The 18918-nt window shown below is 32.8% G+C and overlaps 1 protein-coding gene across 1 annotated transcript; it reads right to left on the reverse strand.

The window, feature by feature from the left end:
• Nucleotides 1-91: 91 nt before the first annotated feature.
• Nucleotides 92-18909, reverse strand: LOC145315370 (cilia- and flagella-associated protein 43-like). Its single transcript, XM_080155353.1, has 15 exons — nt 18898-18909; nt 18449-18535; nt 17869-17924; nt 17295-17378; nt 16812-16886; nt 16418-16535; nt 14223-14350; nt 13553-13680; nt 12562-12724; nt 11938-12060; nt 6039-6186; nt 2999-3163; nt 1644-1720; nt 1122-1252; nt 92-186 (listed from the first exon to the last, which is right to left on the reverse strand). The coding sequence occupies exons 1-15, from the start codon at nt 18907-18909 to the stop codon at nt 92-94; spliced, it is 1590 nt and encodes a 529-aa protein (XP_080011479.1).
• Nucleotides 18910-18918: the final 9 nt, after the last annotated feature.

Here is an 18918-nt window from a genome sequence, read left to right on the forward strand (position 1 = left end):
TAATCTTATTATTTTCATTGTAATATCCGCGGAAAGCTGTCTATAATACAGTGCGATAAATAACTATTGCAATTTCGCCGAAGCCCAATCCTTAAAAGTTTAATGAATCTGTTTCCTGTTGCCAAGTTTGTTTATCAACATTTTCAGGACAGTTCACCATCTTGTCCATATCATCCAGGGTTACTCCTTAAAAAGACATAAAATGATGGATATAGGATGTATCATTGTATGTGGATAAATTGACGGGAAAATTTGTCGTCAATTTAGCTTCCTCATTCATTGGTAGAATGGGAGGGGATTGGGTAAGGGGTTGGATGTGTGGTATCGTTATTTTAGCCAGCTGCTAGCATCACTTTTCAGAGTACATGAATATCTGGTGCAACATCCAAGTAAAATTATATCGATTTATACAATTTAAAATTCAGTAGACGTTAAAGACTTCTTTGATGATTACCCAAAAACAGATTCTTAAATTTTTATAAATATAAATGACTAAAGTTGTACAAATTTAAAATTTTGACAACCAACTCCAAGAATAAAATGCTGGATAAGATAAAAAGAGAGATTTAAAGAAAACTAGAGTTGATGCTAAGTGAATATACGTGGATATATACGACAGGGGAAAAATTGTCGCCAATTTAGGTTACTAACGTGGAACTCGTTTATTGAACAGTTCGTTCATCCAGCGGATTGGGTAAATGAGGTGAATGCGGGGTATCGTTATTTTAGTCCGCTGCGTGTTTCATAAAAATCTGGTACAAGATCCAAGTAAATATAATATATCTGTAGTAATGAGAGACTGCCGACCATTAGCCTTCCCCTTCTCCTTCAACGCAAGCCCTACAGCCCCACCGGACGGAGACTAGTGTTCAATGCCCCTTTATCAACAGACAATGCACCTCTTATCACTTCTATTCATAGATTATGTTTGTGTATTAATATTGTGCTTTTCATGTATATTAGTTAGTAATAAAGAGTTTGACAACCCACAAACATTCACGGCTTTGTCTATTAGGACCGCCAATCTACCGATCCGTTCTTTCCGCAGCGCATTGCCGTCGCACGAACTTGCCCAAAGTAAGTAGACAGCTGCCACTAACATATCCATTCTAAAAACCTACCAAATGCATGGGAAGCTTTGGGTCCCTTGACCGTCAATGTTCCCATGAACATATTACTCATTCTGGCCAATGCTGACTGAACAGTTCGACCCTTGCTGGACTTGGAATCCTTCTTTCCTTTGCCTCCACTGCTAAGAAAATATTTAATTAAAAACTTGTTTTGGTGTAATTTTTACTTTCTATTGTTTTTTTTTTATATAAAGTAGCAATATTTTTTTTTGGCAAAGCTAAGGATCACCAGGAATCTAAAGGGATAAGACAAAACCCGATAAATTGATGTACATTCCCAATGATTATACACAGACTTACTCCTTCTGTAGATTGCAATTAGTAGTTGAAACGTTTGGATACAACCTTTAAATAACCAACCATGTAAAATTCAATAAAAGTCCCCAAAATTATTGAGCCAATGAATAAGAAAATGTTATTATAAAACTTTGAGCCATATAAACGAGGACAATTATATCCAATAACAGCGAGAATTACGGGGGGCAGGGGGGGAGGGGATGGGCTAACACTAACCTTAGTGAGGCCTTTGAATCGCCTCTTTTCATTTCTTTAGTTGCCATACTTGCCACCTTATCAAATCTTTCTACAGCCTAAAATTATAAAAAAAAGCTATTTAATACTGATTAAATAGCTTTAATAGTGCCAAAAAAATAACGTCATGCTGGTCTATCATTGGTCAAATAAAATGTATAATGGTCTTCCATTGATAATTTAGTCTAGGCATCGGCCTATTATTAGTCATTTGTATTGTCTGACGTAATTTTTTTATAGGCACTATAAAGAGCTTCAACAGTGTTTTCCAGTATGGCTTCGTAACCAATTTATTTCCTCTGGATTAGAACCGGTTCTCAGCCATTGAATTACAGACAATTTTCCACAGATATTGAATTAAAATCATAAAATCAATATCAGCTTCGGCTCTCGAGGCAATCAAAATTGGTTTTAATCTTATATTTTTTTAATATCCGCGGAAAGCTGTCTAAAACAATGCGATAAATAACTATTCTTATCTTATTTGTTTGTAAAAAGTTTATGAACTACAAGGTGATGCAAAGAAATTGCGGGTGTCTGTGTGTTAATTTATATCCCATGTGCATTGGGAAGACTTACTGACTGAATTTACAATTGGCTAACCTGTTTTAAAACTTATAGAGTAGCTACGGACGGAAACTTTATTAGTTTATCGTATAAACAGCTTTCCGAGGATATTAGAATAAAAAATATAAGATTAAAAGCAGCATATAGTTAGCCCCAAGAAGCCAAAGATCCGGACTGACAAAACTGGTTTTAATCTTAAGATTAATTTTTTTTTTGTGGAAAATTGTCTGTAATATAATGCTATATATAAGATTTTCAAGTATGACTGCGGACCAGTTCTAATCTAGCGGATTTTAATCAGATTCGAAGCTATACTGGAAAAAAATTACAGAATTGTAGTAGTAGATGATTTTTCTCAGCAATGGTACTCTGCATTCTATCAGTGTCTGCCTGTCTATCTGATCCACTCACATTGACATTTTCACTTTGCTCTCGACTTCATTCTTCCCATTGCCCATCAATCCCATATCTTTAACATCTTGTCTACTATTCTGTCCAAATACTCGGGGTATAAGGTAATGTAACAACAAACAGAAAACCAAGCCTTCAATTAACTGCAAATGGTATTTAATTGTGCCTGTCTCTGTGCCAAGGCATTGGCCCCTAGTCTTATATTGAAATAACCTACCTAAAAAGTAGCATTAATTAACGTCTTTAGTATGACTCGAACCTGACACCTTGTCGACGTTACTCTAATGCCGCTTTTACTCCCTTTTTATTTTATGGATATAGTAGTGCTTGTTATTTTACAGACAGTTAGATTTAATTACCTTTGGCCTCTTTTTAAAAAGCTTATACAAGGAATCAAGCTGATGAAATCCAAGTCCGGGAAACTCTTTCTTGAAGTTTTTGTCCATGGCCTTGTCCTGGTCCTCCATGCTCTTGTACTCCTGCTCCATCACGGCCAACAACTCCTCTCCTTTCTCCATATTTTCCTGAAAATTAATTCTTATGTAAAGTAACAGGATATGTGTATGTGTGTGTCAATCTGTACCGAATGATCGCCTTAACCGTTGAACCGTTCAGGATTTCTATTATATTGTAGTACATGTCCTGGGAAGAATTATAATTATTTTGGAAGAGGGTACCACCTTACTCCCAAGAGAAACACGAAAAAATATTTTGAATTGCAGCTAGACGGCACCACTGTATGACTTACCGAACTTAACTTCCTGCAAGGGTGCCGAAACTTTTTCTTTTTAAAATTACAATTGAAAGGGGGGGTGGTCGACTTTCCCCTCCACACCCTACCTCAAAGGCTAGGTGCCTCTAGGAGCATAGCCGCTAGTTCTAATTTTTAAATATAAATTAATCTTCCTTCCGAATCTTAATGAGCGACACTCAGGTGATGGTTGTAAATATTTGTGTGAAGGAAGGAGTGTAGAAGAAAAGATTTATTTATAATTGTACTCTATGTCCCTAATGATCAAATGAGTATCAGAGCCTCAATTCATAAAATGTAAAATAGTTTTTTTTCAAATAATGTTCAAGCACAAACAAAACTGTAAAGTTGTTAGATGTTTGTAGGTACATTACGATCTCGAAACCGCTGCACCAGTTAGTTCAAAATTTTCTGGGAACTTTATTACAGTTCTAATGTAGGAAAGTTCTACTTTTATAGGGGGCACATAGGATAATCAAAAAAAGTTATCCACAAAAAAATATTTTTTGTTTCTTTTTATTCTTAATAAGAAATTAAGGTGTGGTAAGGTGCAACAAATCATAAAAGGCTTGAGGCAAATCAAAAATTACAAAAAAATTTCGAAAAATATTCATTTCTTTAAATTTGAGGAATTTCTAGATTAGAAAATAGTTAAATGTTTCCGAATATGTATAAAATGAAGTTTAGAATGTAAATCATGTTGCAAGACTTGAAAATTGTAAAAGTCGAACAGCAAATTATAACAATTATGTTTGGCAAGATTTGGTAAAAGTTTCCCCTATGGATTTTGGAGAGACGGGCTATGTCTGGGTTCAGGCTTTCATGTAGTAGACATCAACTACAAATAGGCGACAAATAAAACTAGCTATTCATTGTATCGTATTATAGGCACCTTTCCGATTTAAGATTTAAATCAGATTGTTAGTCCCGAGTTGCCGAAGGCCCGGACTATCAAAGCTGGTAATCAATTTATGATTTTTATTTTCATATTTGTGGAAAAATGTTTGTAATACGATACTATACATGATTTTTTAGTATGGCGGAGAACGGGTTTTAATCCAACGGATATTAATCGGTTTCGAGTCATACTGGAAAAAAAATACCTCTCGCTTTCTGTCTATAGTATTTTAGTATATTTCATATCTTGTGTATATAAAGAGAGGGGAGGGGGGGGGGTTAAAGGAGATTTCTCCCCAACCCCATCCAGAGATTGTTCTCTTTTTATATCAAATTTTTAAAAGCGAAGCTTTTCTATAATTATAAAAAGCGAAGCTTTTCTATAATTAGGGTCGGTCCGTCCGTTCGGACAGTTGTAACGGATAGCTTTTTTAGTTAATTTAGGCATGTTAGAATTGTCCTATCGATTTCAAACTTTGCAGGGTGATTCCTGTAGTAGTTAGGTACGATTTAGAAAGCGTAGCAACTCCATAATCGTTACTAGAATGTCCGTACGTCCATTTTAAACATGTTGATTTTCAACTTTTTTAACAATTAAATTTGTATTAGATAAAATTATCCGATTGATCTGATTTTTTGAATACTGATTCCTAGGACAACAAAGTACAATATTATAAGCAAAGCAACTCTATAATCAAGTCCTAAAAATGTAAGTATGTCCATAAACGTTATTCTGTATCAAGCAGATTTTCAACAAATTTAATTACAAATTTTCTTCAACTCTTATACTTTTATATTCTGATTTTTCAGTTCTGACACTATACAAGTGTTAATGTCCGTTTGTCCTACCGTTTCAGTGCTTTGGTTTTATGGATGTTGTCATCCTTGTTTTATTTCTTCTCAATGTCTCACAAACTGGAAAAAAGTATTTTTCTAGTACAGCCAGTATAAATAGACATAATTTTCTTCAGCAAAAAAGTAGACGCTCTCGCTTTAGTGCATCAAGGAAGGATGAAAAAGGAAAGAATTAATAAGGGAAAACTTTGGTGCAGCACTTTGGAAACTAAACTAGAATTATAATATCTCCTCACATCTTAGTCTCCTAGTTAGTCTCACAGACAATAATACAACTAATTATCTCAATATCATAATAATCACAAAAAAAGATTAAGACCACCTAGATTTTAAGCATCGCCCCTATGATCTAGTGGCTCTGCTTCAAAGGTGTATGGATAAAAAAGCAAAAAAAAATAGACTAAACCTAAAAACTAACATCTAAAAATGAAATAGCCTAAAACCACACTAGGACCTTTTGAAGCTCCCTTAAATTGTGAAACTCAGTCGGTTTAGAAGTAATCGAAATTTTAAGCTTCAGAAAAAAAAACCTTACCAGTTTATATTATAGAATATAAAACAAACACCTTAAAACATTTCATATTACAATTGGCAAATAAAGAAATAATATTTAGTTTTTAATATGGCTGTATTAGGGTTTTAAGGTCATGGAATTCAAGTTTCGACTTGAAACTTGGTAGGATTTTCAAGACAAAAAGCTGACCTGCAATATATATATATCAAAGTATCGATTATTAATCTTATATTATTAATTATTTTTTAGATAAACAACTATTTCATTAAATAAAAAGTATTTTTTTCAACACTCCAACTTTCAAAATTCAAGTTTAACCTCTTTTGAGAAACGGTACCTACACAATTCTTAGAATTTTTTCAACTGTCACAATGTCAAATACCTTAGATTCTCTGTACATGGATTCTAGCTGCGCTACTTTGGTTGACAAGCTCTCCTCCTCCCTACACATCTTGTCCCTGGTGGTCAACTCCTTGTTGAACCCTAGGATCTTCAGCTCCTCACACAGGATACACTTCTCCACACTGATCCTGGGGTACATAGATAGATAGATATATAGACAGATAGATAGATAGATAGATAGATAGATAGATAGATAGATAGATAGATAGATAGATAGATAGATAGATAGATAGATAGATAGATAGATAGATAGATAGATAGATAGATAGATAGATAGATAGATAGATAGATAGATAGATAGATAGATAGATAGATAGATAGATAGATAGATAGATAGATAGATAGATAGATAGATAGATAGATAGATAGATAGATAGATAGATAGATAGATAGATAGATAGATAGATAGATAGATAGATAGATAGATAGATAGATAGATAGATAGATAGATAGATAGATAGATAGATAGATAGATAGATAGATAGATAGATAGATAGATAGATAGATAGATAGATAGATAGATAGATAGATAGATAGATAGATAGATAGATAGATAGATAGATAGATAGATAGATAGATAGATAGATAGATAGATAGATAGATAGATAGATAGATAGATAGATAGATAGATAGATAGATAGATAGATAGATAGATAGATAGATAGATAGATAGATAGATAGATAGATAGATAGATAGATAGATAGATAGATAGATAGATAGATAGATAGATAGATAGATAGATAGATAGATAGATAGATAGATAGATAGATAGATAGATAGATAGATAGATAGATAGATAGATAGATAGATAGATAGATAGATAGATAGATAGATAGATAGATAGATAGATAGATAGATAGATAGATAGATAGATAGATAGATAGATAGATAGATAGATAGATAGATAGATAGATAGATAGATAGATATATAGATAGATAGATAGATAGATAGATAGATAGATAGATAGATAGATAGATAGATAGATAGATAGATAGATAGATAGATAGATAGATAGATAGATAGATAGATAGATAGATAGATAGATAGATAGATAGATAGATAGATAGATAGATAGATAGATAGATAGATAGATAGATAGATAGATAGATAGATAGATAGATAGATAGATAGATAGATAGATAGATAGATAGATAGATAGATAGTTAGATAGATAGATAGATAGATAGATAGATAGATAGATAGATAGATAGATAGATAGATAGATAGATAGATAGATAGATAGATAGATAGATAAATAGATAGATTTCAAGCTACTTAAAAATTAAAGTTACCAAGTAATGATTGATACATAATATATTAGTATGTTATAATTAAAAATAGTAAGTTATCTGACATGTTGAGGAAGTGTGTCAAAAGTTATCTGAGTGGGATAGTGAAAGCATGTAATAAATACACTTTAGGGATGGACATACTTTTCAAATTTTAATCAAAATCTTTTCTTTATATAACAGAAAGTCTTTCTGTTATTTTGTACGTAGCTTAACTAACCGCTGGACCGACATGGTTCCCTTTACAGGGAAGCTCCTTACAGGGAAGGCTTCTAGAATTGTTGTGTATTTTTCATTGCTAGGACAAATAATCAAAGATTTTTTTATTAGTGTACTTGATACTCTACAATTTTGTCATTTTTTTATTTGTAAATATGCCCAGGGAGTAAGGGAGGGGACAATGGGCAATTAATTCAATTTAAGAGTTTTTGAAGAAAGGCCATGAAATCCAGAATAATCCAGACAATTTGGTGGAAATTGTAAAGTGATTGTTGATTAAATCTAGAAAACCATAAACTAAGAAAAAAGTTCCAAGAAAAAAAAGCAATCATTTGAAAATTAGATTACCAGTATTACAGACTGTAATTCTGTAATTAATTACTAGAAAAATCTCTCTGGAACTCTCCAGATGACAGGGAAAGAGAAAAGAGATTTGGGGGCAAGTGATGTGAACACGAAAAAAAGGGGCAGGCAGGCTGTAGGGTAACTGCTAGCTGGCTGGCACGCCTTCCTGCCCCTTTTTATCCTGTTTATTTTCCCCACCTCCCTTCTTCATTTCCCTTTCTCGTCTACTTTAAAAAAGGAGGTGGGGGAGAAGGGAGTGAAATATGTGGGAGGGGGGCCGTGTATTTATATTTAAACTACTCTCTGTCTGCAAAACTATATATATTCAAAACTAACACAGCGATTAGCGGCATTTCTTGCGCAAGTACCCAAACTCAGTCAGAAACTGCTAAATTCTTGCACATTCCCTTTAAGCCAGTACCCAAAGTCTGAGACTCCTAAAGATTGAATATTCGATCCATTGTCCCCTCCCGTACTCCCTGAAATATGCCTATCATTTCAATATATATCCTGCCTATGAAAGGCTTATAACTATTTAAGTGAAGGGTACCTTCACCCCACCAAGATAAATCGTCTTTGGAAAAAAATAACCCCTCAAACATTTTCTTGTTTTTCATACGAAAACTATAATTAAAATTGGAGGGTCGACTTCACCAACCCCCCCCCCACCCTCCTCTCTAACATCAAATATCTAACATCTTTATCTAGAACAAACGGACCAATAAATGAGGTTTATATTAGCAAGCTAAAATGACGTCAAATTTTCCACTGGCAATATATCCACGTATATTCTATATCCATTATTTCAACTACCAGACACGCACGTCGTGCTCTACTATTTCATATAGATATTGAAACATGAAAACTGAACTGTAGTGTTATCTTGTAATATGTTTAAAATGAGGGTGGAGGGTTAGGGCACCTCAGTTTTAGGCCTCTCAGAATTAAGCCTCCCGCTTAGAGGAGGGCGTGGGAGTTTAGAAAATTACCTAAAACAACCCAAACACGTACATAGATGTTTCCAGGACCTATGAGAAGCCACACTGTAAACCAGAATCATATCGTTCAGTGGTTAGCAAGACTCTTCTGTAGAAACAGACAAACAAACATCCTGTTACTTTATGATAAGGATTTTAATAAAAGGCGTCGCGCTTTCAACAATAAAATGTAAGAGCACAGAAAGATTTAAATGTCACTTAGTTTTTCAACCCTTCTCTCATTTCCCGCTCATTACAGGCGAATCACAAATTTATGGCCGTGAATTTTTGACAATAATCTGGGAAAAATCCAAGATTCATTACAAAGGATGTTAAAGTTTTTTTTTGGAGGGTGGGGTAATTTAATGTATTTTCAAAAATATTTTTGGGAGGCGAGGTATACAACTTTTTAATCCCCCCCCTCTATTAGACATCCTTATTTAAGAAAGACCATATTGGTCGAATTACGCTCTAATGGTAGTATTACGGACAACCCACCAATTAATTGTATTACCTTGAAGAAAGATTCTATTTTTTGCATTGCGATGAATTGCACATGTTTATATGCAAACTACTTTTTAACATCAGAATGTTGAATGTTAGATCTTCGCAAAACAATTTCTATACAAAAAATATTTCCTTACAAATTCCCCCAGGTAAAATCTCAGATTCATTTGCTGCAAAACTTTCTGTCGAAATGCATTTCATGGGGAAAATAAAAGGAAATATGTGTAATGACGAATAAGGGATTCTTTTATCAAAGTATTTACATCAAAGTAAAATTATGCATTCAACTTTGTAAACAGCTTTGTCCATAAATAGCGCAACAAAGTATCAAAAAGAGGGAAGGGAGGGGCCGTGGGTCTTTTTATTAAAAAAGTCCCCTAAGTCTTATAATATCGTTTTCTTATTCGTTGGCTTAACAACCTTGGGGACTTTTATTGAATCTTAATTGGTTGGCTTATTAAGTTGAGTCTTTACACGTTTCAACCACTAATTGTATTTACAGAAGGGGTATTTTGTGTTGCATCATTGTCTTATCCCTTTAGATTCCTGATCAAAAAGAAGTAAAGTGTATTAGGAATATTTAAATATTAAAATTAAACTTTGTACATTCAAAAAAGATTTCATAATCAAAATAATTAGTTTTAGCAAATCAGTTATTATGATTATTGAATATGAATATAGAGTTGTTTACATGTTATGGTCTACACCCTTGTGTTTAAGATCTTTAAACAGCTGTACAAAACAGCAAGCATTTAGTTTTCATTATTTATGGGTAGGTTTATGACTATTTTCAGAAGGGACATCATCAATAAATATTAAATAAAGGTCCTAGGACAAACGTAGAAGTGACAAACGTCGGAGGTGGACACTTAACCTAGCCTAACCTATTTTAGACCATCTAATAGTTTTTTTTAAAATTCATAACATCTATATTCATATCTTTACCTAACCTAAGCTGTATAGAAATACTTAATTAACCTAATATTTTAACACTCCTGTGTTTGTCCTGGAACCTAAATACCTACTTATATTGAATAAATTTTGAATATGCATGAGTATAAGAAAAATCAATTATAATAGAAGGGGGATGCACTGAACATTTACAAGTAAAAGTGCAATTAGTCAACATTTTTTCCAGTTTGGCTTTGAAACCGATTAATATCCGCTGGATTAAAACCGGTTCTCTGTCATACTGAAAAGCCATGTATAGCATCGTATTACAGACAATTTTTCAAGAATATCAAAATATAACTCATAAAATTAATACCAGTTTTGTCAGTTCGGGACTTCGGCCATTCGGGATAAATAAAACTGATATCCAAGGTACGCTGTCTATAATACGATGCTATAAAAAACTGTTAATTGCACAAATTCTCTAGAATTAATGTCCATTCGTTCGTTCATAAGGTCCACAGTAATACTGTTTAGGATTACAATCAACCTGTTCTCATTCTATCTCACCACTGAACCGATTGAGGTTTCAATAAGAGTGAAGCTTAAATAATGTCAAGGCTGGTTCTAGTCTATTAAAAATTCTATGCTATTTTTCTGATCCCTCTCTCTCTAAGACTCAAAAGAGGAACAGCTATTAGTATTTCAAAAAATATTATATTTACATACTTTTAATCTTTCCTTTGCTGTGCTACTTATGACATGATTGTCCTTGCTGACTTGATTAATGGCTGAAAGTTTAAAACTTTAGCATTTGTAATATTCTGTGCTAAATAATTTAAAAGTATTTTCATATTTCTTGAATTTAGAAAAGGAAATTCTACTTTCCCCCTTTATTATTGGTTAAGACAATTTAATTGGTTTAAACTTTTTAAAAACTCTTTACACAATTTTATACTGAAACCAGCAAATTATATACATAGTTAGGTTTCGTCTGTCAGCGTTGTGAAGCCTAACTTAATTTTCAAAATAATCTTTTTATCAAAGCGCCTACCAATTAGACATTATGAATGAAAGTTAATTTTAATAATTTTTTAAAGTCAATAAAATCGATTTATTATACTTGGATATTGCACCAGATTTTCATGTGCTGATGCTCGTAACTTATTAGTAAGCTAAATTGACGACAAATTGTCAATATATCCACGTATATCTTATATTCACCTTATTACTAAGATAAATATTTTTGTCTTTAAAAGCCATATGCTCCTTATGTAAAGTTAGGTTAAGTGGGGTCAAGGAGAGCACAGCAGGACTTATTCCCAGGGAGGGAGGGGACATTGGGCTGTTCATTACACTAGTCCCCAAAGGTTCATAATAACAATTTCTTATTCGTTGGCTTAACAACTTTGGGGACTTTTGTTGAATTTTGGTTGCTTGAGTGTCCAAAACATTAAAACCATTTTGTAATTTTAATCATTGCGGATGTAAATCAATTTATTGGCCATTGTCGTATACCTTTAGATCCTTGCTTAATCCCCTATAGAAATTTAGATCCTCTAAAACTTTCATTTGTTTGAGTCCCTAAAAGCTATTAGGAGCGAAGTTTAAGTTTAGTTTTATAAAAAATACAAAAAAAATTACCATACCTTAACCAGAAAAGTTTTTCAATTTTCGCATCCAGTTGTTGGCATAGTGTCGCTATTGAACTATAGAGTTCTCCTTTCTCACCTTCCAGGGCTCGTCTTCGTAACAAACTTTTCTCACCTAACCTATACAGAAAATAATAGTTGTATCAAGAAATATAAAATCTGTTCTAATCCAGCGGATATTAATCGGTTTCGAAGCCATACTGGAAAATTTGATTCTTCTTAAAAAGGAAGGATAATCTCAAAAGGTAAAAGAAGACATAAAAATAACATAAATCCGTCTATAAGCAAAGAAACTATTTTTTCCTTTGAGTTACTTAAAATTGCAAAGTTTTATATAAGTTATCTGGGCGATTTAAGTCCATAACCCTTCAATTTAAAGTTCAAAACCAATCGATAAATATATATTTGGATGTTGCACCAAATTTTCATGTTCTCTAATAATGTGATACTTGTAGCTGGCTAAATTTACTATCCATCTCCTTTACTCCATCCACTCCCTAAAACTGGATGAATGAACAAATCAATAAATGAGTTCCATATCAGAAACCTAAATTGACGACAAATTTTCTCCTGTCAATATATCATCCACATATATTATATCCATTTTTAAAAACCACTTGCCTCTGTATCTCCGCCTGATGTGACTCGGCAGCTGCGACCTCCTCGTCGTTAAATGTCTGCGCGTCCTTGTTCTTCATGAACTGTGGCACAGGTAAGGTTGAGCTGTCCTCCTTCCCAACATCCAGGTTGGACAGTCCTTGTCTCTTCTTCTGGACATCCTTACCTGTGAAACAATTAATTTTTATAGCTTCAAAATATTTTTAGTAGAAAAGTTCATTTTCTATCAAAGAATATTTTTTCCAGTCTGGCTTTAAAACCGATTATTATCTAGTGGAATAGAACCGGCTCTCAGCCACACTGAAAATCATGTATAGCATTGTATTACAGATAATTTTCTACGAATATTAAATTAAAAATGATACAAATAATACCAGTTTTCTTAGCCCAGGCCTTCGGACCTCTAGCTAACAAAACTGGTTTTAATCTTTTCATTTTTAAATACGCGGAAAAACTGCCTACAATACATTGCGATAAATAACTATCTTGAAGCTAAGAGAAACCATTTAAATAACGTAAGCATACCAAAAGAATGCTAAATTTAGTAAGTTGTGTCTATTCCTAAATAATGTGTTATTCACAGAGTCAAAAAATGGTTATTGAAGAACGGATGGACGGAATACAAACTTTTTGAGACTATCATTTTAGATGACGAAAAATGACGATTATTGGAAGAAGTGAAAACTGTATGCCTTTTATTCATAAAGGCATAAAAAACATTACAATATTTACCGTAAGTGATTAAGAAAACAATATCATATAATTGTTAAATATTTTTGTGTAGGAATGGATTTACATGAACAATAATAAAGTGAAACTTGTAGCTGGCTAAAATAACTTTACCCCTATCCACCCCCTTTACCCCATTCTCTCTCCTCCTACTGGATGAATGAACTGACTAATGATATCCACGCTAACAACTTACGACATTTTTTCTCCTGTTATAATATCCACGTATATTCTATATCCATTTGTGAAAGTTAACCAAACTCACCGCCAACAGAATTTCTGCCACTGCCCCCCTCCGTCCTGGTGGGGTCCTCAGTGCCCACCTCCTGGGGCAGCCCTGTCTCAGGTCTCTCCTCCTGCTTCCATTTAAATTCAGGTACGTCGTCGTCCATTCTAAATTATTAAGAATTATTCCAATGGATATATTATTACTTGGATGTTACACAGATATTCATGTTCTCTAATAACATGAAACACGCAGCGGGTTAAAATAACAATCCCCTTCTACTGGATGAATGAACTGACCATTAAGTTATGTCCATATTAGCAACATATATTGACGACAGTTTTTCACCTGTCAGTTTTCTTTATATATCCTATATCCATCTATAACCCTCTTGTCACACAATTTTTTACACAAGATTTTAGAAAGCAGCCTTTTGTTATGAATCTGATAATGATACTATTATCTCATCGTGTTATAGACATCCTTCCGAGGATATTAAAATTAAAATTTTTAAAACCAGTTTTATTAGCCCCTTGGGTCAAAAGACCTTGGCTGGTAAAAGTGGTATTAATTTTACCATTTTTATTTTAATTACCGTCCAAAATTTCTGTAATACGATGCTATACATGGCTTTTCAATATGGCTAAGAACCAGCATCTAATTCAGCAGATATTAATCGGTTTCGAAGCCATACTGGAATGAATATTACCTGAGTTCAGAAATGACAGCCTTAAGTCTTTCATTGATATGTCCAATTTTTTCCAGAATTTCTTCCTTCTCCTGGAAAGCTTTATCAAACTTTGTGTTGAAATACTTTTTCAATCTTCGCACAACATCCTGTAAGTATAAATTTATAAATGTTGAAAGAAATCATCCTATCTTTTTAAAACTTTGCATGATGATTTCTGTAACAGTTTGGAAAGCAATTCTATAAACATTACTTGAATGTCTCTACATCAATTTTAGACATTTTGAATTTGATTATTAGAAAGGTAATTCCTGGGCCAATATGTAATAAGCAATGCACCCCTTTATTCAAGTCTTTTAATTTAAATACGTCCATTTTAAGCAAAATTTATTTAACTAATTTTTAATTTAAATGAATTTTTTGAATTCGTTAACCGTAGGAATGGCATTAGTGTTTTACTTTCTGCATAATTTTCTTATGTCTCTTAATATAACATTAAAATATCTATTTTGTCTTCTAATTAGATGTTAGTATTTAACTTTTGCAAGTGTATTATAATACAGGATTCTTAAGGGATGGGTAATTGGAGATAAATCAATATATATCTGATCAAGATCTAGTAAAATCTCTAAAAGTTTTCATGCTAATGTAGTACAAAAGGAGTCTATAAACTTGGGACCATAATATCATTTACACTCCATTGTCCCCTCCCTCCCTGGTAAATTAAGAATATTAGGTATGAATGTTGTAGATAATAAAAGATAGGAAAGCTTGCTGAATAGAGATACTCTAGAGGCATTCTCTTTAAATCAGCCAATAGGGTAAAAGTTAAGGTACATTCCAGACATGTCATTGGTTAAAACATTTTATAATTTTTATACGTTCGAATTATGAGAAACCAATAAAATATCGCACAAATTAGGAAAAAGCCTTTAATACGTGTTAAAATCTCTTCCCTGGTTTAATGTGAAGCATATGAAAAGACATAAAATAAGTTAGTTATGAAAAGTTGAATAAAGTTATCTTTCTAAAAATTATATCGCCGAAAATTTCTTAGCCTTAATCTCGAAACAATAAAAAAATATAAGGTTTTTGTCCCCTGAAAATCCGTTTTTAAGTTTAACGGAAAGTGGGGTTAGATGTACCATCTAAATATACTATGTCTATTGCTTGCTGGAAGGTTGGATAGGAAATGTTTGTGTGCACATCTATTTTGCATCATAACAACAGTAGGGCAGTTGAAATTAGGTCCCCTCTCTCTAAAATTTAAAATAAGTTCTTCTTTTTTCGAATGTTATAAATTGATTATGGTTTTTTCATTCTCTTAAAATCACACTTTAAGGTTTTTAAAATCCGTTAAGCAAAAATATAGGGCATATGCTTTTGAGTTGAGTAGAAGGCACCAATGATCTTAAGGGATTAGACAATGGACCATAAAATGATGACATGTGACGTCATAAAAATGAGGAAGATGAGAGGAGAAGTGGGAATGAAAACCCCTAAAAAGGGATGGATAATCCCTCATTTTCATGACGTCACATGAATGATTTTTGAGTCACTTTGTCCCCCTAGCGCTTTTGATATTTAAAGGAATTTTAAATTAAGAAGGGAGACCTAGTTTCACTGCCCCAACTAAAGAAGTTAAGAGGTATTTATGTGTGTTTAGATAACGTAAATCTTAATGGATTTAAAGGCATTTCAAAATAAATGTTGCATTCTCGCACACCTCACACAATAATACAACTTGGCACAGAAAATATTAAATTTATTTGAAAAAGTTTCCATAATTATACAGAAATAGTTATTTGTCGCAACGTATTATAGACATCTTTCTGCGGATATTAAAACTAAAAAAGTATAAGGTTAAAAAACAGTTTGATGAATTTTATTTTATTATTCGTAGAAAATTGTCTGTAATTCGATGCTATACATGATTTTCCAGTTTTGCTGAGAACCAGTTCAAATCCAGCCGATATCAGATTTCGGTTTTGATGCCAGTTGGAGAAGTACATTTTTAATCCTCCCCCTCCCCCCCCCCCTTTAACCAAAATTAAACTAAAATCTAATGAGGGAGGAGACATTGAGCTGTTTATTACACTAGTCCCCAAAGTTTTTAAGTTATATTTTCTTATACGTTGGATCAACAACTTTTTTAAATTTTGATTGGTTGGTTCATTGAATTGAGTGTCCAAACGTTTCAACCTTAATCTAATTACCTTTAGTAGAATAATCTGCTGCTGTATCTGTTTTTGAGTGCTGATTTCTGTTTGTGGTATAAGAAGTGCCGTAGAGATGTCGATATACATGTAGCTACGGCTACCCAAAAGCTCATACCTACAAAAGAATAAAGTGTAAAACTGCAGCTTATATCAACAACTAAATTAATTCGAAAAAGTTTTCCACGAATACTAAATACAAATAATTAAATTAACACCAGTTATGATAGCAAAACTGACTTTTATTTTAATCATTTAATGGCTTTCATCGTATTTTTTATATAAATATCTGTGGAGAGCTGACTATAATATAATGCGATAAATAACTATTTAGGCTTTTTGATGCAACTGAAACAAAACTCTATAGGCTGGCAGTATTGAAATAAATTCTGACCTACTCTGTTGTTCAACCAAAGTTTCTTCACTTAATTCAGAGTCAAGATCATCATCTTCAATGCTTCTCAAATTCCTTAACAAATAATCAGCTGACTTTTTAGGTTTTACAAACAAGGTTACAAAAGTGGCATACTTCAAATTGATGATAGATCCCACAAAAGCAGAGAAAATAGTCAAAGGTTTTATGTAAGGTGTTTATGATGTATGGGGTAATTATTTAACTCCCTTCCCAGTATCATGTTCTAAAATTATTTAAAATTAACGTAAAATTGTTCCAAGTACCATGTCTCTTTTTTAAAGGTTTGACATGCTTGCTCCAAAAATAGTTAAAAACTTACCGAAAACCTTGTATTTACCTAGTTGTAAGTAAACGAACGAACAGACAATAGATTTATATATTACTTTATGAACAAACATGCAGACAAGTAGACAGATGGATTGGGACTTTGGACAACCTCTTTAATATGTCTATATCATTTACCTGGGTGGAGAGTTTGGCCTTGGACTTGAGGCCCTTCCACTATGGGATGATATAGGTCGGGGAGATGCGCGGGTACTTCCACCCCTCAAAACAATTTAACATTAATAATAAGCTTGTGGACTCTTAATAAGTTACTTGAAACTAAGTATTGAATTAAAATATACTTGATTTTTTTTTGGTTCGATAAAAGAGCTCCAACATTCTTGAAATAAAATGAAAATGGGGAGGATGGGAAGTTTGTATGATGGTGTTTTACTTTAGGTCAGGTTAGGTTAGGTTATATTGGGTAAAGGGTAGCTCTTAGGGTTAGGGCTCCGAAGGGTATAAAATAAAAAAACCTTTATGTTCAATTAACTACAAAAAATATAGGTGGAGGTAGGGCAAGGTGGATTCTATGATCGCTGGGTTCCCAAATTTGTTCATAGTAAAAAAGTTTTGCTAGGCAATCATAGTTTTGAACAATATAAAAGTAAATACGAAAAAAGCTTGCCATTTGTTGTAAAACTTGGTACATTAATCAATTTACAATCACCTATTCACGATTGATATAAACAAAATATTAAATTCTACTTACTCTGTTCTTCTAGAATCAATTCCTTCTTTGGACAGCCCAATTTCAAGCTTACGTTCCTGAGATACATTAAGAGGTTTTGTATAGGTATTTTAATACATTGTTTGTTGTTTTTTTAGGGAAAATCATACTTTCCAATTATTTAATTTAGCTTAATTAATCATGTTAAATTACTGATAATACAATCGGGGAGGGAGAGAACAATTGTGGTTTAAATAATTCCTCCCGCATTTTTACCAGCTACAAAAACTGAAATTTTAATGCACAAGGCTATGGAGAAATATCTTTCATAATCAATTGTGATTTTCCTTTAATAATTGCGCCAATACCAATATCTTCAGTTGTCCCTTCCATGAGCCACATTCAAGAATGGGCCACAGTAAAAGTGTCTGACTATGACGTCAGAAAAAATTAACAATTAACCAATGAGAAGCCAGTATTCACAATGGTAAAATATATAGCGGCTCTCATTGGATAGTTGTTAATTTTTTCTGACGTCATATTTAGACACTTTTACTGTTTTCTCAAGAATGTGGCAAAATTTTCTATTTTTTCTGGGTACCAGCAATATTAAAATACTAACCTTTATAGTATTTTCTAATCTTGTTTCTTCTTCAAGACTCAGCTTTGGTAGAGGAAAGTTTGGCACGGTTATGTTACAGTTTACTCCCTTTTATAGTATCGGCAGATATATTGAAAGTGCATATACTGAAAAAAATCGGTATAATGAGAATGTATGTACTTATGAAGGGAAGGGGAGTTTTTGGTTTGTTTATTTATATATTTCTTTTGGTCATGTTAGGTTTGGCTATGCATTTCAATGCTAAGGCACCGCAGGGTAGTTTCCATACTGGGGCAAGATTAGGGGAAAAACTTTACTTTGTGTAAAAGCGACTAATTTTCATTATAATTTTGTCGTGACATGATATGGAGGAATATCGATACAACGATCACAAAATTTTTTTTGTGAAATGAAAATGATATTTAAAGATCAATTTTCGGCTGGTAATGAATCTGAATCAATTAATTTACTATAAATGACATAATAAGCTT

Source organism: Acartia tonsa, chromosome 4 (genome assembly GCF_053477335.1).
Source record: "Acartia tonsa isolate MP-2025a chromosome 4, ASM5347733v1, whole genome shotgun sequence".
NCBI classification, from domain to species: domain Eukaryota; kingdom Metazoa; phylum Arthropoda; class Copepoda; order Calanoida; family Acartiidae; genus Acartia; species Acartia tonsa.